This window comes from Microplitis mediator, chromosome 2, assembly GCF_029852145.1.
Source record: "Microplitis mediator isolate UGA2020A chromosome 2, iyMicMedi2.1, whole genome shotgun sequence".
Classification (NCBI taxonomy): domain Eukaryota; kingdom Metazoa; phylum Arthropoda; class Insecta; order Hymenoptera; family Braconidae; genus Microplitis; species Microplitis mediator.
In genome coordinates, this window is record NC_079970.1 from 26,368,222 (window position 1) to 26,391,682 (window position 23,461).

The 23,461-nt window shown below is 27.0% G+C and overlaps 1 protein-coding gene across 9 annotated transcripts in view; it reads left to right on the top strand.

Annotated features, from left to right (window-relative positions):
* The window catches only part of LOC130663964 (hemicentin-2), a 55,104-nt gene that overhangs the window by 21,403 nt on the left and 10,240 nt on the right, over positions 1-23,461 (top strand). For 7 of the 9 annotated variants that reach the window (XR_008989275.1, XR_008989273.1, XR_008989269.1 and 4 more), the window contains 19 exons: positions 2,334-2,520; positions 3,725-3,879; positions 6,039-6,209; positions 7,352-7,513; positions 8,950-9,134; positions 11,534-11,684; positions 12,233-12,344; positions 12,993-13,171; positions 13,251-13,592; positions 13,672-13,938; positions 14,043-14,399; positions 14,479-14,739; positions 14,827-15,084; positions 15,200-15,217; positions 15,351-15,491; positions 16,591-16,627; positions 19,170-19,735; positions 20,755-20,922; positions 21,831-21,958. Coding sequence is in view for 2 of the 9 variants with exons in the window: in XM_057463559.1 (XP_057319542.1) it covers positions 2,334-2,520; positions 3,725-3,879; positions 6,039-6,209; positions 7,352-7,513; positions 8,950-9,134; positions 11,534-11,684; positions 12,233-12,344; positions 12,993-13,171; positions 13,251-13,592; positions 13,672-13,938; positions 14,043-14,399; positions 14,479-14,739; positions 14,827-15,084; positions 15,200-15,217; positions 15,351-15,491; positions 16,591-16,627; positions 19,170-19,735; positions 20,755-20,922; positions 21,831-21,958 (3,845 nt within the window). In the remaining 7 variants the exon portion in view is untranslated. The remainder of the gene's footprint in view (positions 1-2,333; positions 2,521-3,724; positions 3,880-6,038; positions 6,210-7,351; positions 7,514-8,949; positions 9,135-11,533; positions 11,685-12,232; positions 12,345-12,992; positions 13,172-13,250; positions 13,593-13,671; positions 13,939-14,042; positions 14,400-14,478; positions 14,740-14,826; positions 15,085-15,199; positions 15,218-15,350; positions 15,492-16,590; positions 16,628-19,169; positions 19,736-20,754; positions 20,923-21,830; positions 21,959-23,461) is intronic. The other 2 variants (XR_008989271.1, XR_008989274.1) reach the window with 2 other exon arrangements.

Here is a 23,461-nt window from a genome sequence, read left to right on the forward strand (position 1 = left end):
TACTGATGAAATAAAGATCGTATAAATTACAATTTTTTTTCTATTTGTTCCAAGTTGATATCATCAAACACTAGTTGTTGAGAATTTCCGAAAAAGCCATACATAATTTAACTACTGCCATGTTTTTTCGATGTCTATGAGTTATATATATATGTCAATATAAGTTTGTTATAGAAATGTCAAAATTGGTATACTTGAGTGCAATCCATGAGACCCGAAGGAGTTACAAAGCTCCCAAGAACTCAAGATATACTAGTACAATTCATGTGAGTTGTAACTCGAAAAAGTTGATAATATAGCGATGGTTTTTAAAACTTGAAGATATAAATATAAAACTAAAGAAAAATTTAAATCAAACTTAATATATATATTATAATTGTTATTATTATTTAAATAAATACTGTATTTGGACACAATTGTTGCTAAATAAAATGTAAAATAACGAATGACAAAAGTTAAATGGTAACTAATCGGACTCGTGCTTAACAATTTTGTGGATAATATAATACAGGAGTGGTAATGCATTTCTTTTGTTATTGCCTAACCAAAGAAGTGGGTTAATAACGAGAGATTTTGAATTTGGCTGTGAGCCAACTGTTGGCGCCATACTCTATGATAACGAACCAAGAACTCTACTGTCAGTATCTCACTGATTTTTATAAAAATAATGTTAAAAGCAATCAAGACAATAATTTAATTATTAAAGAAATATTTATTATTATAAGTTGCCAAATATAAGATATTATCTAGATAATAAATAACTGATGTAATGACAGTGGTATTAATTACAGTTAATATATAATATCTTAACGGTTACATATAACATATTTAAATAGTATGGCTAAAAGTCGATTGAATGAAAACTTTTAAATTTCTTTGAAATAAGTAAAAGTTTATGGTTGTTGAAAGTGTTTAAATCGGCGAACACAAGAGGGTAACAATATATCGAAAATGCAATGAATATAAACGCGATCGTAAATCAGGTTAATCAGAGGTGGACTCGCATATATCTATTTACGTATACACACACTCACTTATAAAGTACTAGTAGAACAACACACACATTTATAGAAACACACTGCAAGTATTTCTCTCAAGCAAGCTGGGTATATAGGGCGTACAACTTAATCTAACTTGGGAGTAGAATCGTACGATCAATTTCCGACGAAGCAAACGGAAAGCAGAGAGAACATCACTTTGCCTCAATTCAACGTGTACACAAAGACTTTGCAAATGTACTATAAGGGTATACTATTATTTCAACTAAAATGTCTTTATGTACTGGATGTTTATAAAAATAAACAACTTACTAATTATAAAATATTCATCTATATGATAATTTAATCACTGAATTTTAAATAACTTTTATTATGTGTATGCAATTTTAACGTAAACATATTAATAGTACCACTATGTCAATCGTTTCGTTTTTACTCTATTTTTTATCTACTTAAATCGTTATATTATATTATTAAAAAATTTAACTGATTGTAACAGCAATATCTTTTATGTGCACTAACAGCAATATTATTTCTCACGATTTCACAAAAATTGACCTATATTTTATATACCTACATTTTTAGTATAGTTGGTGAAACAATAGAAAACGTAAATGACAATTGCATTTAACATTATTATTATTAATATTTTATTTAAAAATAAGTAAACATCATTCGGTTACGAAAACGAACGTTTATGTAAATTTTCAAATCCCGCTCTAACAAAATTTATCAGAATTGAAAAAAATATCAATATAGGAAAATTGTGAAATCATGCGGAAATAGAATTTTCAATACATTTATAGATTATTTTAAAATTGTGATAGTCTGCCAAATGATCGGATATTTGTATAGATTAAATACAATTCAAATAAAATTACAATTTGCAATCTATCATTTGTCAGATAAATTACATACGTGTTAGAGTGATTGTACTACTACTAAAATACATTATATACATTGCTGATATCGACATTTATTGAATTTCGGTGCTAAACTAATCTGTACACATTTATTTAATGGATATGTAAAAAAATAATATACAATTATTGAGGTATGCGTTAACTATGTATTCAAATGACGAATAAAACAGTTATGCTTTTTAAAAGGATTATGAGTTAATTATATACACATATATACGTGCGATTAATTGCCTTTTATAAAAATCAAATAAAATACACAAGTTATAATAAAAATTTTAATGTTTGAATTAATTATAAACATAAGCAGAGATTTTTTAAATCAACTTTAAAAATAAATATTTTGAAATATAATTTTATTATTAATTATGATAATTTTTTTAGTTAAATAATATTATATTTTTGTATATTTTAGGTATGGAACCATGGAAAAAAAGTGAAAAAAATGGTGAGCAAGGCTCGGAGGTACAACTACCGTGTATCTTAAAAAGTCCTCGATGTGGTGGTCTTCACAGTATCAAGTGGTATCGAGGTACCCAACGGATATTCATATTCAGCGAGAGTGCTGGCATCACACGTGGTAACAACGACATTGCCGCCAGGTTACTAATATTTTTTACAACTAAAACTTGCTGATTAACTACTTAATTAGCTCAAAACATCTTTTTTTCTCACCCTTAATTCTAGTAAATTCTTTCAATATATTTATCAAACTTTTATTTTTTATAAATCTACTTTTCTAAAATATATTTACAATCTTGAAAATCTACTTATTATATATAGTTTTTATTCTAAATTATTATACAAATGTATATATTCCGTATATATGTAAGCTCAGATTTATTAATGCACACACTCACGCACACACACACTGTCTATGCCAAACATTGTGACATACATAACTACTACATGTACTATCGAATTGGCTTTTTAAGTCTCGCAATCACCAATTCAATCTCACGTCAAGAGAATTTTGCATTAGATATGCTATTTTTGGCTTAATTAACTTGCTACAATTTCATTTTATGTTCAACTATAAGTCCTTTCAACCTCGGTCATTTTGATCCGACTTAAGTTAACCTAAAAGTAAGATAATGATCTTCATATCGATAAATATAATATATATATATATATATATGGTTGTTTGGGTTTTTAGATTGACAATATTAAGGCCATTCTCAGACAGTGCCCCTTGTTGTTGGCTGAAATTTATTCAACAAATTTCGTTTAGCTCCTAATTGATATCAATTCTAAATAATTTTTTTCAAATTCTATATCTCAACGAAATTACGACCACGTTGTCCTTTCTTCAATTAAGATTTTAATTTTTTTTTAATTAATTAATAAAATTTTAATACGGTTATGACAGTTGAAAGGCATTGCATATTTTTAAAAAGTGGGGGGGGGGGTACTGTCTGAGAATGCCCTTAAAGTTTAAAAATGATTTTAATAAATAGAAAAATAATAAAAAAAATTATTTTAGTATGTAGAAAAATGTATTATTAATTATGTAAAATAATAATTGATAATATTATATTATTCGTCTCGTATTGCAATACCCGTTTTGAATAATTGATTATAACATAATACTCAAAGCTAACAAAAGCTTATATGTATATATAAATATATGCATCGTGTTTTAGTATTTCAATAATGTAATGTAAATTATTTTAATAGCCATGAATTTAAAAATTTTGGATAACAGTGATTAGTGACTTTGATTAAATAATTAGGGTGTAGGATTTAATAGTATCGAAACATAACGATAAATTATAAAAAAGAAAAAAATATATTTTATCGTTACAGGTCTACGATGAATTACAATCAAAATGCAACGAAAACTTATCTTAAAATATCAGATTTGAAGCTTGAAGATGAGGGCTTATACAAATGTGAAGCAACATATTTAGCTGTTAATCGTGAATGTAATAACGTACAGCATATAACTCTTAATACAACTGGTGAGTAAATGATTTTATAATTACTACGGTAATGGATTTAAACATCGATATAGAAACTAATAATTAAAAATTAAAATTAATGTATGTATGTTATGTAAATTATATAATTGTCGTTTGACAGACTATACTAGATCTATTGAAATATAAAATTTAGTAATAAAAGTAGCAAGTAGAAAAGTTAAATTGATTATAAATGGTTACAAATAATTGTGCATACATTACGTGTTTTACTAACAAATTTTTGGGCAAAAGTTATCGCTTTATATTTATTTAATATTGTCCTATTGATTATTCAAGTTATATATATATTATATACCTTGGAGGAAGTACCAACATCCCTTTGTCTTCTCTATTTTACTACTCTGCGGTACTATCCACTACTACATCTATTATTTCTAAAGATACGTAATCGGAAAAAAAATAAAATATAACTAAGATCATTAAGTATTCAGTCTCAAAGTGCTAGTAATTATCTTTAAATGTTTCTAATGGATTTAATATTATTCTATAAGTTCAGAATTTATTCATAATATAAAGTTTATTTAAATTCCCACTTGAATTATTATAATTATCAAAAATTTTTAAATAATAATAATAATTATTACATATGATTAGATTACTGATTAGTTTTTAAAAATATGTTGATTATACAAGCGATATAAAAGCCTGGAGAGATAGTGAATTCGAAAAGCAGAAGTGAGGAATTTAATTTCACGCACCCTCGGGAAACTCAACGATTTCGTCCCAACGTTAAACTCAAATTCGTTCACCATACCTAGCTAGCAGTAGTATAGCAGTAAAAAATGCCGCCGCATTTCTACCTCAACATCTTCAAAGAATGAAAGAGAACAAGAGGCAAGAGCAAACGAAGGTTGAAGAATGGGAATAGAAGTAAAGCAGCAAGTGGAAAGAGTCCACCACAAACTAGAAACTATATATATATATATAATACTATTATACCGCTACTTTCTCTTCCTCATATCATTCTCATTTAACATTCACTCTTATGATGTGACACTTGCAATTCACAATTCGAATTTTCCTCTCTCAGTTAGCAGACTATTTGGCTGTCTATAGCTACACGCATCAATTATCCAAACGCCTTGTTGAGATATCAAACCAGTGAATATTATTATCATTATTATTTCTGTTAAGAAAAGTTAAGAGGACAACAACATACATACATACATATTAAATAGTTTATAATTTTTTAATCAAAATGTATACTATTTTTTTATTTTTTTCTTTCTTTCTTTCTTGGTACTAGTAAAAGATTTAATGATTCACCAATATTAATAAAATTAAATTTACATTTTTTAAAAATAAATATTTAATCATATATAGTTTGAAAAATAAATAGAAACAAAAGAAAAAAAAAACAAAGTAACAAAATGTTGGTACTATAGAACCTTAAAGAAGCTTTACTAGCCTGAAACTTGTTTTACCGAACATTGGAAAGTATTTTATATGGCCGACTTTTCTTCTTGAAAATTAATGTTCTTTCTCGGTTCAAAGTTTTTAATACGAAAAGTACCATCGAAAAGTAACTTGATATTCTTTTTAAAAAATTGTCGTGGAACATTGGCAAATCTACGCGGTGCATTTTTGATATAAAAATATTTTAAACTTTTTGTTTATTATTATTTTATTTTTTATTTTTATTCAAACTACTTCAGCTGCAGTTTCATTATAATTTTTTTCATAAATGAATTATAAATTACATACAGTGATTATTTATAAATTTAAATTATTAACAATAAAAAATAAAATTGGCTTATATGACTGACATACAGTTGATGGAAAAATTTAAATTGCTATAATGCAACTACATACCTAGATGTCTATATATGTATACGTTTTGCTGAAAAAATAAATAAATAAATGAATGAATGAATGAATGACGTCTATAATAATGTAGCGGGTGCTCTTCTAGGTTTCCAACTGTGAAGCTGGCAAGAAAGTAGCGCTTATTGAAAAGTTTATTCATATTCAGAAGTTGAATTTGTAATTTCAACAAACTCCATCTCAAGCATTTGCTACCATCGTTCTTTAGCTTATATACTTGACGTTGCATTTTTTTAAATAAAATTTTTTTTTATCAATCTTAAAGTTATTGCTGTATATATATTTTATAAAAATAATTTTCTTTGTGATTTCAGTACGCCCTAAATTTGTACGAATTACAGAAGAAGATGAAAACACAAATTTAACTTCAGGCACTATTTTAGGACCAATTAATGAAGGTACATTAATGACGTTAAATTGCGAAAGCGATCAAGGAAAACCCGTACCTACTGTTGAATGGTATAAAGGAGATCAGCGACTTAAAGGTAGTTATCATTATACACGGTATTAATTATAATCCCTTGGTAATTGTTGCTATTAAAATAATTACATTTTCATTTTTTTTTATATTATTTAGAAAAGAATAGTGTGGGTAAATTTTTTTTTTTATTGTTATAACTTTTCAAAGTTTTAGCCGTTTGTTAAAGACTGAGAAAAGAATTGACTGCATTTAGTTTTTAAGTCCAAATTAATTTTAATATTTTTTGATTCGTTAATATATATAAATAAATAAAATTTAATGTAGTATGACAGTTAGGTTTTTTTTATTTTAAAAATTTTTTAGTCTAATGAAAATGTAATTTATTGTAAGCTGGTAAAAGCTGTATTTAAGTATGCATCGTTGGATGACAATAAAATGCCGGAACAATTTCTATTCATACCACGTTGAAAATAACATGCACATATAGAACATGAACTATATGAAAATCCGTAGTAGTAGCAAGTAGTTGAAGAAATTCTTCCTGTCTGTTATTACAAAATCCCCTGTACCATACTAAATCCAGACGCTTGCGTAAAATTGTCACAAGAGACAATATTATATTATAATATAATTTTGTGCAGAAAACGAGATACTCTTAAACTCATAATTATTCGCCTGTGCTGTGTTAGTTGTCTCTCATTGTCTCAATTATTGTCTTATAACTGGTGGTGGTTTACACAAGGGCCTTGAACGATAATTCAATTTTATTCATTTCATTATATCACGAGACATTGTTACCAACGAATAATTAGCTTTAAATTTAACAAGAGGAATTTTTAAATTCAGTATAACAAGTAATACGAGATTGATGCTTTTTTTCCGTACAGCTATTCAATTTTTTTTTGTTAAAAATACTGAAAAAAGAAAAAAACCCATTCTTCTATTGTTTTTTATCGTTTTTTTTTTAATTTGTTTGATAAATTTTCAAAAAACAAGTAATTATTAAATATTATTGTTGAAAAATTTTAATGTAAAGGAGACCGTGGTATGATGGCATACCTAACCGAATAATTATTTCTCGTTATTTTTTAATACCAAGTACACATTGTTTTAATCTGTTTAAAAAAAAAAAAAAGGAAACAGAAGTATCTATATATACATACATTTTATATGAGTCGAATAAATATTTTTTAAAATTTGTGGTAGCGATTGGTTCAACGAAGGTCCAAGAAAATGGAGTTGGAACAGGAAGTAGTGTGTTACAGTTGCAAGTCGGCCGCAGTGAATTAGGTGCTACCTTTACATGCAAAATCAGCAGTTTGGCCCTTGCTGAGCCTCTAACTGTCGACATCAAGCTTGACGTTCATGGTGAGTACGTGAGAAATCTGACATAGTACTTAAAATTCAAAAAAAAAAAAAAAAGTCATAAAATTTGATTGGATAAAATGTCATTTCATCTGCAAGTCTAATAAGAACTTTATTTTCATGAATTACTTTTATTTTTTTCTTCTGTAAACAAATTAGTTAGTTATTATTAAAATCTATAAGCAAACATTTAAATAATTATACTTCTTAAAACAAGTTAACAAATGTTGTGAGAGAAAAATATAAAATTTATATTATATTTAACCAATCATATTTTTATCTTATCTCTAAATTGTACAAGAATAAAAATATTCTTACTGTACTCTTTAACTATATATTCATTTATATTTATAAATTTATTCAGTGTCAGTAAATAGATGTAAAGGTAAAGCTTTTACACTCATTATACGATAATATGAAATATATGAAACATTTCATTCGTGTGCAGAATATTTAAGTACTTGGTAAAAACTACGGAATAAAAATTTGTTCTTGCAGCAGTATATATTGCACAACCTTACGAAAGAATCTAGGGGGATATATATATATAATAATGACAATTTTGTAAACTTATATGTATTATATTTTATTTTTTTCCTTTATATCTATATATAAATTTTATTATGATACTTTAATACTTTTTTTTTTTTTTTTATCTTTCATTTTTTCTTATCATCTCTGCAGACACTTGTTCCGTCAAAATTACATCGCTCTATATTATATTATACGTTTCTCAGCGCTATTTCTGCAAAAGCTTATCTTTAATCCTCCGTTGAGAGTTGAATAAAATAAAACATAAAAAATAGTAGAAAAAAAAAATATACATCATTAATTTAAATATTATTTTATTATCTAATGTAGCAACAAATAACATATTTTAAATGTAGTTTATTATTACACACATATAGATGTAAATAATATGAGAAAAGATAAGTAAAGTAATAATTATTAAAATTTTAAAGATAAAAAATACACTAAGTAAAAGGAGAATCAATGGTAGAACAATCTGTATCTGGTATTGCGTATGCGCCCGATCGTCTATCTTCATCAGGACATTCACCCGTTTCGGTCGTCCAACTTATCCCGGGAAACATGAAACAGTGCAAATCCACGTGTCGCAACATCGTGTCATTGTGACAGAATGACACGTTGAGAATTTCTGGTCAATGCTGCATTGCCTCATGTGGTTTTACGTATATATCCATATTCCAGTTAATAAAACATTCCATATATACATACATACATATATATATTATATATTTCTTTAATTTATTTATTACAGCAGCAATAATGTTTTTTATAAAAAATGAAACACGACTAAAAATACATAACTTTATGAATATTTTATCAACTTGTTATTTAAAATATTTTTATAATAATAATTATTATTATTATTGTATGTATGTATATTAATAAATAATAAATTATTTTGTGAATAGTACGACCACTGAAAATGGACGTCAAGGGTGTGGTAGGACATGTAGTGAGCGGCACTAAAATTTTACTTGAATGTAAAGTGAGTGCAGCAAGACCACCAGCAAATGTCACCTGGTATAACGGAACAGATTTTCTCACGAACGACAATGATCGATTTGAGATGTTTGAAACTAAAATAGATGACAATGTAAGTATATGTGTTATTTATTATAATTATAATAATAGTATATAAACGCATCGAGTGATTGAATAATAAATTAATTTAAATTCAATACTATATATATACATGTATTAATATTATTATTATTATTATAACACTGGAATTATGTAGAATTTCTCATTCTGGTATTATTTGTCATATACCACAACTACACTAGCGCTTCCTATTCATCCATTGCTGTCGATAATTAGCTTTGTTTGTCAAGTGTCTAATTAAACGACGATCAACCAGATTGGAAAGCGAGTTTGCTAGCCAATCAACCAAACCGATTTCTCTCTCTTTAGCATCGTGTTTCCCTGTCTCTTTATATACCTCACCGTCTACTCTTTTTGTCTCTTGTACTACATTTATCTCTTAATCAGGTTTTTGTTGTTGTTGTTGTTGCTCTTGTTACTGTACTTTATTCTGTACTGAACAGTTGAGTACATCAGAGTAGAATTTTCCAATTATCGAATAGCTAAAGCATTGGTTTGTTTGAAAGCTCTGTACTGTTACTCTTAAATATATACATAAACATAGACATATAGACATTTAAAATAGAAAATAGAAAAAGACACAAGCAACGTATCATCACCAGAGATGTACTATATGTACACCTGACCACAATCGATGTTGTGTAACAGAAAGAAGATTGAAATCGTACCGCACAACCGAAACATACTGGCAAATTCGTGTCGTAGTTCCATCGATCTTGCCGCAGATACACACACAGTATATAGATATAGATTATATATTCCTCTAAAATTATTGTGGTTTTGTACTGATCATGTGAATACATGAATTCCAATATTATATACTCATGAAGAACGTGATGTTTGTCTCGTGTTAATTCAGCTTGTAAACTCGTATCATCGAATTGGCATTCCCATCATTGCCATATGCACTCAATTGTAAATCACTAAAAGTTATTTTACAATTATTTTTACTTTTGTTATTGTTATTGTATATAGTTTATTAGATTTAAAAAATAACCGAGTTGCGTAAGCAAGTTTTAGAGACTTAGAGAAAATTAAAATTTTATAGCAATTATTAATTTAAAAAAAATTCAATAAAAGTATTGAAATAAAACTATGTATTATATCTTTATACATATATTATTTTGATAGACGATATATAATTCTCAATCATCTGGCTAAGAGAGCAGAGAGCTGAAATTTTTTATGTTATCGTCTACGAAATTTTATTAAGTGAGCCATGAGAGTTTCTTTATTCTTGTTATATATTATTGCACCCAACTCAACTTATACTATACTATAACTAGCTTCTCGCTATTTTCTAGCCTGATAGTACAATAGCAACAGTATTTTTACTATTTTTTGTAGAATAAAAGAGGTTTAAGTTGATATAAAAAATAAACATGATATAGTAAAATTTTTAGCTCATAGGAAATGTCTTACTTACTTATATATTTACATCATCAACTTTTTTATAAAAACATATAAATACTTATTACGCATCTTAACTAATTAATATATTTTTATATAAATAATATATCGAAAGTGAAAATGATAATAAATTATAAAAAATAAATTCTGATACTATGTATATAAGTAAGATCTGGCAAAGCATTGAAGCGTATGTATCTAGTAAGAAATACCGCGAAATATGTTTCTGGTTTATCGCCTAGAGTGGCGAGAAACTTTGGCGTCTATGTACATCTTACTGATATTATTTATTACGGTAATTTCTCATACCATGTCTCAAGTATTTAATTTATACCCTGGCAAAACGGCAAAAGTCTTACTTAAATTTATATTCCATTATTAATAATAAAAATTAAAAAAATTTCTTTTTTTATAAAGGCTTAAAAGTTTCAATAAGTATATTATTTTATTAATTTCTTAATAATTGTGATAATTTACATATAGTAGTTACTAAAAAATTTATTGAAAAATCTATATGCGCGGTAATTAGTCTTATAAAATTTTTCAGCTAAATATTATTACTTTAAACCAACGTTTGTAATAAAAAAAGAGAGATATTATTATTCTCATGAAAACTTTCACAGTGTTTCCAACAATATACTAGTATTATGAAACCAAATATAAATGTATTTTAATTGCATCTACATTATGTTTCTATAATTGCATCTGATTATAATTATACAAATACCAAAATGGAAATTTTCCATGTAGTTACAAGAACTATACTATACGATTTGTGGTTTACTAGAAATGGTTCACTAACAATAACAATTCGATTTGATTCGATTTGATGCTGCTGACGACAATCTAACCAATACATGAGAAACGAGAAATTAGGTCATATGATTATTGCAATAACCATTTTATGCTAAATTTAATTGATATAATATGATATTAGTAGTAATTATAAAAATTATATGTAAATTTTATAAATTTAACTAGAGCGATGGTACATCTGAGACGAGCAGTTATCTTGCGTTTACGGCATCAGAGTATGATAATGGTCAAACATTTAGTTGTTTTGCTGAGAATTCAGTCACACGAGTTGAAGGAATAAAACCAATGAAAGAAGCTACGACAATTGAAGTACTATGTAAGTAAATAATAATTATTAAAAATTAAATGAGCGATTGATATTTCAGCTTTTGGGTTTTAGAATATTTCTTTAATTTTATTATTCATCGGTTATAAAAAAAATAAAAAATTTTAAACACGTATAAAAAAAATAAATCTCGGGCAATGAAAGATCAAGAAGCAGACGTTGCACGTTTTCCACATGCGAATTGTGTCGCATTTGCCAGTACTACTTATTATGCATGAAACCGCAGTCTAATATCGACACTGCTTGTGCATATAACTTCCAAAGATGCATGGTGAAATTGACAAAGTTTCTCCACGTGTTAAGCATATGCATATATATATATATGAATAGAAATACTATACTCAAAAGTTCGATATTTACTAATAAACTTATCAACAACTCAACTCCTTTGCGCAGTAACATTATATACATTCAAATAATATTTTTGTAGCAGTAAATAAATTTTAATAAGAAATATATAACTGCTACATCACTATAAATTCATTTAAAATTCATTCCAATGATATTTTATAAATGTATGTATATATATATTTTTATAGATGCTCCAATTATTACTATGCACCCAGCCAACATTACCGTCAACGAGACTGAAGACTTTGTCATAATTTGCAACTATGAAGCCAACCCTGCGGGCTTAACATCCGTCAAGTGGTACGTCTGGTATTTTTAATTCAATATTAAATACACGTAGCATTTTTTTCCTCATAAAATGTTCGAATAAATGAAAAAAAAAAAAAAAAAAAAAAAAATATCCGGTTCCACGATTAAATTAATCAACAATTCGACATTTGAGTAATTAAAGTTAAAAAAAATTTAGATTAGAATTAATTCAACAGTATTTAATTATAATTTGTGTATGATGTAGATAGAAGTAATTTTTAATACATAAATTTAAAAAAATGGTATTGAAATTTTTTTAAATTACTCTTAAACAAAAAAACGTAACTAAAAATAAATAAAAAGTTTATATTCATTTTTTTCATAATTTTTAATACGTGTAGTACACTATTTGATTTAAATAGCTTATTTTTAATGCAAATATTATACTAGACAAGTTTTGTATGAATTATAAAAAATGTATGTGTGTGTGTAAGTATTTGTGTTTTTTTTTTTTCTATTTAGACTACGTGTCGAAATAAATATGTTTAGACTTAAATTGAATGGAAATACATCAGAAGAGATTGCATGTTAATTAGATAAATATCTTGAATTGAATGTAAGGAATAATACTAAAATAAAATGAAATAACCTCATTTTAGTTATTATATATTTATTTGAGTTACTTATTATTTAATAAAGGTTACGAGATGAGCAAGAGCTTGTACTAAATGAAGATCACTATGAGGGTGGAGTAACAGAACAGACATCTCTAACTGTTAAAAATGCAACTGCTTCAGACATGGGAACATATAGATGCGTACTCAGTAACAGCGTTGGGGAATCCATGTCCAAAGACACAGTTGACGTTTCTGTTCTTTGTAAGATTTATTTAAAATTAATAATTTTTTCTAATTATATTACGAATTTAAATAAAAATAAAAATAAAAATAAATATAGATAAACCAATGGTTAAAGTAATAGTAGAACCAGAAGTCCCGATAAATGAGGCAGATCGTTTGAATGTATCACTTACGTGTTATGTAATTAACGGGAATCCAATAAACTTAAATGCAGTAAGGTGGTATCTAGATGGTGATTTATTGAAGGAGTTACCAGACTGCAATGTCAGAAATTTAACAACCGTAAATGTCGACGACACTTCAACGTTTTGCGACATCGATCCAAGCAAATTGCTGTTGGAGGCAGTCGGCCGTTCGTTTCATGGAAATTATTCGTGTGAGGGTCGCAACGACGCTGGATGGGGTTTAATATCACCAAGTACTCCAGTAATTGTATACTGTATGTACTTAACTTATTTATTATCAATATAAATATAATTATTTATTTATTTATTTATTTATCATGTCAATGATTGTAGATAAACCAGGTCCAGCTATTATAAGTTATCAGCCAAAACGTGTTATAAAAGGTAGCTCACTAAATATTACCTGTTCCGTAATTGATCCTGGTCGACCACCGGTCACAGGCTACAAGTGGATACGTGGAATGCATCGTCTTGCTGATCAAGAGAAACCCATTCTTAGTATCGATTCAGTTAATCTCAGAACTAAAGCAAACTTTACGTGTATCGCATACAATCAAGCTGGAGATGGTGATCCAGCTACGACCTTTATTGACGTTGCTGGTTTGTTTGTTTATTTTTTTATTATTTCAATAGGAAAAAAATAAAATAAAAAAAACGAATAAAATAAAAGGGATAATAAATGTATAAATTATTTGGTTGTGTAGCCCCACCTGGATTTATAAATCCACTTGCACCATATAATGGTTATGTGTACAATGCAGTGAACGTAAGTATCGGATGTCGAGTTGAGTGCTCGCCCATCTGCAACGTGTCGTGGATCAAGAACAACGTGCCAATTAATTTCACAGCAACGGATAGGTATTATGTAACTAATGTATACCATCCAGCTGACCAAAGTACCAGTGACTTTGAGAGTATTCAGTCTAATTTAACGTGGAATTTAGACGCCTGGCCAAACAGACAACTCGATCGATTTAAGGACAATGACAATTATACATGTATTAGTAGTGATAATGATGTTGGTGAAGGAGTAAATAGTACAACTCATTTTCAAGTTGAATGTTAGTTTTTATGTCCTATAACTTAAATTTAACTTATAATGAAAATATTTAAAATAAATGATATTTTTGACGTTTACAGTTCCGCCAGAAAATATGACAATATCAACTAAACAAATAAACGTTACTGTTGATTTCATACCAGAAAGTGTTAAATGTGGGGCAATTGCTCATCCTGAACCAACTTTTCGGTGGTACCGAGAAGGATCTACTGAAACAATATCTCAAAGTCCAGTTCTTGTTTTTGAAACTAGAGTACCTAAACGTAGTAATGGAACGTATTTTTGTGAAGCTACAAATCGACATGGAACTAACAATATTTCAACATATCTCAATGTTCTCTGTAAGAAATAAAATAATTATTTATTTATTCATTTTTTTTTTTTTTTTTTTTACTCTTGACTAATAAAATTTAAATTGAATTATTTAGATAAACCAGAGTGCCAAATATTTAAAGAACGTATTAATGGAGAAGATTATCTCATATGTACAGCAGTTGGTAACCCCAAGGAGTCAAACTTTAGTTGGTCGTTGAAGAGCGACAATGATTCTCTTGGCCAACTTGCTGAGATTCGCCAAGGCAAAAGTTATCTTCTATTGGATACTGCGGTTACAAACTTTCGTACTTATATTTGTATTGCAAACAACTCAATTGGATCATCACTTCCGTGTGAACGTGGAGTACCTGGTAAGTCAGAGGAACATATATATATATATATATATATTCTATAGGTATATTTTTATGTTTATTTTCTTATTATTAACTTAGAAATAAAGCGTAAATTAAAGAACGTTGTTTTTAGCACGCCAAGGACGTTTGGGTACGTTAGTTACTACTAAACTACAAAATTAAATTTTCTTTGCGTCTTAATAAGTTAAAAAAATCTTAAATGTCAATTTATAAATATATTTAAAGCTTAATAAAAAACTGTGGTTATTTTGTAAACATTATAGGCAATCTTCCATGGTGGCTTCAATTGGAGGGTGATCTTCTTATAATAGTTGTCATCATCGTGGTTACTATTTTTGTAGCCATTATTGTGTGTTGTGTTATAGTTTATCTAATTTGTCGACGTAAACAAATGCAAGCAAAATGTAAGTTATTTTTTTTATTATCATATCATATTTTTATTTTTATTTTCAATTAAGTTATTAAGTATAGTCGTGAATCATAAATTGCATGAGGAAGTATAGCGAATGGATTTGTATTTTCACTTGCCGTCGCAATATATATATATACTTTTTTTTTTCTCATATTGATATATGAAACAAACCTTTTACGTGATTGATATTATCATTAAGAGTATTAAATAAGACGAGCAATTTATTTATTGTCTTATAATATTATGTCACCATAAATGTCTTCTTTTTATTTTTTTTTTTAACTAAACAATATAAAAAAAATAACTACAATTTAATGGTAAAAAATTAAATTTTTATAATTTGATCAATGGATTAATATTATTATTATTTTAAAATTCATACCAAGTATTTTTTCATTTCTTTAATTTATGATAATTATTCAACAAGCATGTTGCCCAACGTATATTAATTTCTTTTAGATTATATGCACGTTAAAAGTCAATAATCAGCAATTAAATAAAACTCTGAACATTCAACATGACATGAAATTTGTTTTATATAATTTTTTATTTCTTCTAATGTTACAGCTACTATTGCTACAATATATTTTTCAGCAAGTCAATTTATTTTTACAAAATTTTATCACATATAATTTATAACAAAAGTTTTAAAAAAATTGTCAGCATGTATCAATTTATAAATCATAACTTTATGCATATCTCTCAACTAGAATTTGATAACGTGTATATAGAAAGCATTTTAATTTTTATCGTCAGCTATAAAAGTAATAGAAAAAAAATTTTTTTTTTTAAATAATTGGCATTTTTTTTTTACTGCAATACTTAATTTTTTAACAGAAAAAAAAATCATTATGCCCAGCAAATACTCAATTAATAAGTACACTATACTATAATGATTGAAATAAGTATAAAAGTTTAAAATTAAAAATATTAATTAGAAAATTTATTAGAGGTTTACTATAAAAAATAAAAAAAAATAAAAAAAGTATTGTGTTGACATAATTGAAAAAAAAAAAAAAAAAAAAAACCCACTAACAATTTAATTTATTTCTGTTTTGCTTTGTAATTTGGACATACTAAATGATATACAGACAGTAATCGCGTGGTATCATTGGAGGAACGTCAACAGTAAGTATAACAGCTATTTTGTTCAATTTTTTATTTCGCTTACTCTTAACTGATCTTATAACAATAATATTCTTCGACTTATTTTCATACCATCATTTAACAATACCTGCTTTCTTGTGATTGATATATATGTATATATATATATTTATAATCATAACCAATATTTTAATATTTCGTATACTAAACTATTGCATTATTATTTGCCTTCATCGTTGTAATTATTATTGTCATCACAATATCATCACTTAACGTATATGAATCCATAGATACTCTTTAATGGCATGTTTAACGAATAGTTTTTTAAAAATTTTAAATTGTTAAAATTATATGTATAATAATTTTTGTTTGGCTGCACACATCGAGAAGTCATTACTTATTAAAAGAAAATTTATATGCGCACACTACTACGTACCTCGCCCATATGATAATATTGATATTATAATAATAAAAAAAAAAAAAAAAAAAAAAAAAATAGCACATTACATAGCGAGTGGGCTAAGTAAGTTCTTATACGGGAAGCATAATGTTTTTAACACGAGTCATTGGTGCACATGAACATTGTACCTGCCGGATAATGGCTCAGCCCAAGTGCTATGCGCTATACTTTATTTAATAAATGTATGATTTTTGCGAACTATTATATCAGGAAAGTAAATCCTAAATCAAGTGGGGTTATATATGATACTAGTTCTCGACTGCTCTCACCACTCATTTCTTATTTTATTTTGATTAATAAAAAATAATCAACGTATTTATATATAGACACTGACATGAAAGTTATTAGATTGATTGTACTACTCATTCCAAATATATTTAGTTTCGAAATTATTTGCTCTTGTGATACCAGCAGAGTATTTTTTTAAGACCGGTTGATAATGACTTTAAAAGAAAGTGATTATGGACTCAGATGCGTTTGTTTATGGCCCTCATAATCAAACGTTATTACAGGGATTACAAGATGCCATTTGCTTTTTTACAAATTATCAACCACTGATCGGTAAACGGCCATTTAGGGTGTACTTTGCTGATATGATAAGGCGCGATAATATATATAATACGTCGGTTATATTAATTTCATCAACTACTATAATTATGTCAACAGTGAAAACAATATCAGATAAATAAGACTGAATAATTTAATTTATTATGATGATTATAATACAGAATTTATTATATTTCGAAAATTTTTTCATTTTATTATGCTCTGGTATTTTGACTAATTGACAATTACAGTTTAATCAATAATCTCAACTCATATATATCGTAATTACGTGGTAACACTCAAACTTAATTGAGTACTTATTTTTACTTGGCTGAGCTAATCATCTATTACAACTCATGCATTGTAATTTAATAAACTTTTAAGTGATGATTATTGTTGTTATATAAATAAAATTAATATTGCCGCCCCTTGTAATGACAAATTAAGATTTACAACAAAATAATTTCGATAAAATTTCATCACCAGTATCGCAATTACAGTTAAATTAATTAATTATTGATATAATCATGATCCTAACGTTTGTATAAAACTATTATTAACCATTCGTATTTAAAGAGATCTAATAGTCGCTAATCATGAGTGCATTTTAATAATTCACATTTCTTTACATATGCGCTCATGAAAAATTTCCGGTAGTTGAACAATTTAAATATTATGCGAATAAATTAAAATAAAAAATTAATAATTATTTCGCTGATACTTTTCTATTTTTTTTTTCTTTTTTACATGTATTTGTATTGTATACAAAGTAATCCTCACTTGAGTGTTTTACCCGTGGATTCTTTACCTGCACTTACTCATACATAGCAATGTATACAATATTTTTATACGTGTATTTTTTATTCTATCGATACACTATATTAATCTTATTCTATACTATAATTTTATACTATCAAAAACTTTTATTATTAGAAAATATTCATTGTGAAATGAAACACCTTTCATTGAAAATTACTAGTGTCGTTGAATTTATATATATATTTTTTTTTCTTTTGCAATAAATGTATATATATCCTCGACTCAACTCTTTTATTGGTAAATACATTCATTTCATAATTTTTTTTACTATTGAATTGACTGACATTTACATTTCATTTTATAAATTAATTAATAAACTGTATTATTTTCATATTTAATTGATATTTATAAAATGCTCAATTTTATTGTTTTAATTTAATTTTTTCAATTTACTTTTATGATCATTTATTAAGTTGAAAATTATTGATTAAAATTAACAATTACATTTATTCTTACCCTTGTATATAACAATCTAAAGAACATTAGTGCATGTGTTTATACGTTGCGTGTTTACAAACACGAGATGTAATAATTATAAAAACTTTAAACAAGTTTATAAGTATAGATGAGGAAATTACTTTTTGAACGAAAATCAACTTACAGAATACGTATTTAATTCAATAGAAAAAAAAAGAAACAATTGAAAAAAGATATTTATTATATAATTAAAAAAAAAAAAAAAACAATAAATAAAATAATAAAACTAAAAAATAAAATAAATTCCATGTTGGTAATTATCAGTCCGGATGGTGGTCCGCCAAGCCCAACGGAGTCGATACGTTCACACGGACAATGCCCATCCCTTCATTCGAACCCAGTTCCACGATGGCCTTTAAAACCAGGAGTTTTAGTGCACATTAATCGCACGCATAGCCTGAGCTCCGGATTAGATCCAGTAGTGCACGCGAGTTCAAACCAACAAATGCACTCAACCTCACCATTAGCAATAGCAACAACAACAACAACAACAACAACAGCAGCAGCAGTTGCAGCAACAACAATAACAATGTCGACTATAACGACTATGACGACGACGACGACGACAACGATGACGACGATGACGACAAAAATGACAAACTATAAAGTCAATCAACATTGTATACGAGGAAATGATACAATAGTCACTAGACGACCGGTTAGACCGTTTAGACGTGGAAAAACTACGTCAATTAATCAAATGGGTATTCCCATACATAGTATTGTTCATGATGAAGGCATGATTGCACGAGCTAATAGATTAAGAGCAATATTCAGTTCACAACTAAAGGAGCCTGATTCATTTCCCGGTATCTCAAGGGAGAAAACAGGTAAGTCCCTTTATTAATTTTATAACATATTTATCATCTTTATCATTATCAGTTTAACTATATATATAAAAAAATAATTAATTATAATTTTATCAATACATTTTAACAAATTGATAATATATTTTTGAAATTTATGATCTACTCTAAAAATGAATTAGTGAAATTCACTGCGAATCAGTGGATAGTCACTATTTCTCTAGCTATAAGTATATCACTAATTCAACCAATAATATACTTATAGCTGATTCCCAGTGTATGTTCACTAATTGATTTCTAGAAAAGTATATAGCCTATTTATTTATGATTTACAATTCATTTTTTAAATTCAATATCCTTAAATTCAGTTTGATTTATAGACAATTACTAAAAAAATCGATTTAAAAAATAAAAAATAAAATAAGGTAATGCCTCAAGATACTTAAAAATAAAATTTTGAATAATTGGAAAAAAAAAAAATAATTAGTATCACTAGTTCAGTGTCAAGTACAATCCATGGATATAAAAATTTGTTTTAAAAGGAAAAAAAAAAATCAATCATCATTTATAAGAGTCAAGGTTGGCACAACGTCAACTCGTCCTGTGTTTAAATATTACACATCTCTCAAACTCAAGAGCCACAAGATTGTCGCAATTCAAGCGCAATTGCCGTCGGCTAAGTAAAGAACAAAAACCAAAGAAAATTGAAAAAAAATAAAAAGATGTGGTGAGAAATAAAATGAGGAAGAGCAGGAGAAAAAAAATAAATAAAGAGATAAAGACAGTAGAAGATAAAAGTCAAAAGGCGAATATACTTAAGTGTGTGAATATAAAAGCATGAAAAAGCCTACGGCGTCGTGGCATCCTTGAACCAGCTTTTTATTATTTATTTTTTATATCTACTATTATTATTATTATTATTATTATTATTATTATTATTATTATTGTATATGCATGGCTACATTGCGGTGTATTTATTACTATCTAACAAGCTTTATGTGTCTTTGAGAGATTGCTCGATGTTGTATGTATATTTCCTTCAGCTGTGACTTATAAAAGAATAGTACCTCGACAACGGATGTCGCACAACACCCCATCGCTTCCTGCATCAAATTGCGACGCCTCCGCCGGTGGCAGTGATTGCGGTGATGGTAATGTTAACATCAACGCAAACCCCAATGTATCTCGTAAGCGCAAAAAGCCTGGAGCAGGTATGTATATACACATAAAATATCTTTTTGTATATATTTACCACGCCGATATTATTATATTGGAGTGCATGCTAGCACGTTCCTTCGATTCATCTAATAGTAATACACTTATTTTACTATAATTTATCATATTTATTTTCTTGCAATTCTTCATTTCTACTCTTATATTTTATGGTCCCATCCTTATTTTATCACAATCATTAAATTCAAATTTTCTATTTCACTCATATTTTTCCGCCTCCTTACCGTTTTTTTTCTTTTTTTAAATATTATAAATTTATTAATATAATGTAAAATTATATAATTATACAATGCAATTTATGACTCAACGACACAATATTACGAATAATAACAACTTGTTGTTTCCCATTCTGTTTTATAAATTTAATGATTTCTTTTGATATTTTGTTATTATATCTATTTGTTTAATAATTCTTGGGACTAATAATAATTTGATAGCTGTTACAATTTTAATCGTAATGTTATCACAGGGATATATTTTTTGATATATACTTAAGATTATCATCAATACATACATGAATATCTAATTTGATATTTCGAGGATATTAATATTTCTAATTATGATATCCATAATATATATCAAACTATTTTATTCTGCATACAACTAAAAATATACATATAAACTCGTCCTAATTAATAGAACAAACCTTTTAACACAAGAAAAAATATTTTACTGTATTCATACCCATATATGGATATAGTATAAAATTTTCAGAGTAATTTTATTTATTTATTTTTTTCTTTGTATATACAAAGGAAAAATAAAATAAATTATAGCGCGGAAAAAGTTATAAATGATATATACATATGAAAAAAAATAAAATTGTAAATATTTAAGAGAATTTGTTATATTCATTATATTGTAAAAATTTAACTTATAATTTCAGATCCCGGTCATCAAGGAAAGAACAATAATCACATTGACAGCGTTTCCGAAGCCTTGCAACCAGAGTCCGACGCAAAAACGTTTTATGAAAATCTTCCGTTTCATGGAATCCAAACACCACCCAATAAGGTAAATAAACTTGCCATTTTTTACATATCTTATCATAAATTTATTTCATAAAAAATAAGTTTATATAAATATATATACAGCACACTTAAATATATGAAATGCCAGCATGAACTAATTAAACATATTGAAATTCTCACCAACTATTCAAATAATATAATATAAATAAATGCCCTAATTTAAAAAAAAATAAAATCAAGCGCTCCGGCAATTCAATGTTTTTATTATTATTATTATTAGTATTATTATTATTATACATAATTTATGATATAATAAGTCAAGCCAGACTTAATAAAAATAAAAAAAAAATAATAATGGGAAAATTTTGTATATGTATAGTATACCTCTTGGTGAAATACTTGGTTGCATGATTTTTAAAGTAGCATATCGTAGTAATATACGTAGCAGAGTTATCCCTGCGTGAGATAACGAGAGTTCTTGAGCGCACCAGTAACAAGTGGATTCGGCGAAGCATGATAAATGAGCCCCAAATGTTTGAATAATATTGTACGAGTGTATATATACTAGACTGGGCCAAAAAAATCGACTATTTTTTTTTTTTAACGATACTGTGAAAATATTATTTGGGATGACAAAAAAAAATTATTGTGAAAATTTGAGCCCTTAATTTTGATATTAAGAGGTGTATCATTGCAATTTTCGATTTTTTTTAAATGAGCGGGTTTTTGTCTCATAACTCTCAATCCATCGAGATAAACAAAATCGACTCGGATACATTTTTTTAAGGAAATTTGATGCTCTACAAAAAAAATCTGATTGAAATTTTTCGTCAGATGAACCGTTTCCTTATAGTCATGCTTTGAACGTTGGTATGATTTTAAAATTTGATTGTTCAACTTTGGAATTTTGTAATTCATGTAAAAATAAGTTTCCGGAAAAAGACAATGAATTTTCTTGAAGGAAATTGAATGCTCTACAAAAAAAGTCTCTTAACAATTTTCGCTAAATTCACTCCTTCAAAAGTTATTCAAGATTATTGAAGTCGTTTTAAATAACTTCAACCTTGAATAACTTTTGAAGGAGTGAATTTAGCGAAAATTGTTAAGAGACTTTTTTTGTAGAGCATTCAATTTCCTTCAAGAATATTCATTGTCTTTTTCCGGAAACTTATTTTTACATGAATTACAAAATTCCAAAGTTGAACAATCAAATTTTAAAATCATACCAACGTTCAAAGCATGATTATAAGGAAACGGTTCATCTGACGAAAAATTTCAATCAGACTTTTTTTGTAGAACATCAAATTTCCTTCAAAAAATGTATCCGAGTCGATTTCGTTTATCTCGATGGATTGAGAGTTATGAGACAAAAACCCGCTCATTTAAAAAAAATCGAAAATTGCAATGATACACCTCTTAATATCAAAATTAAGGGCTCAAATTTTCACAATAATTTTTTTTTTGTCATTCCAAATAATATTTCCACAGTATCGTTAAAAAAAAAAAATAGTCGATTTTTTTGGCCCAGTCTAATATATACACATAT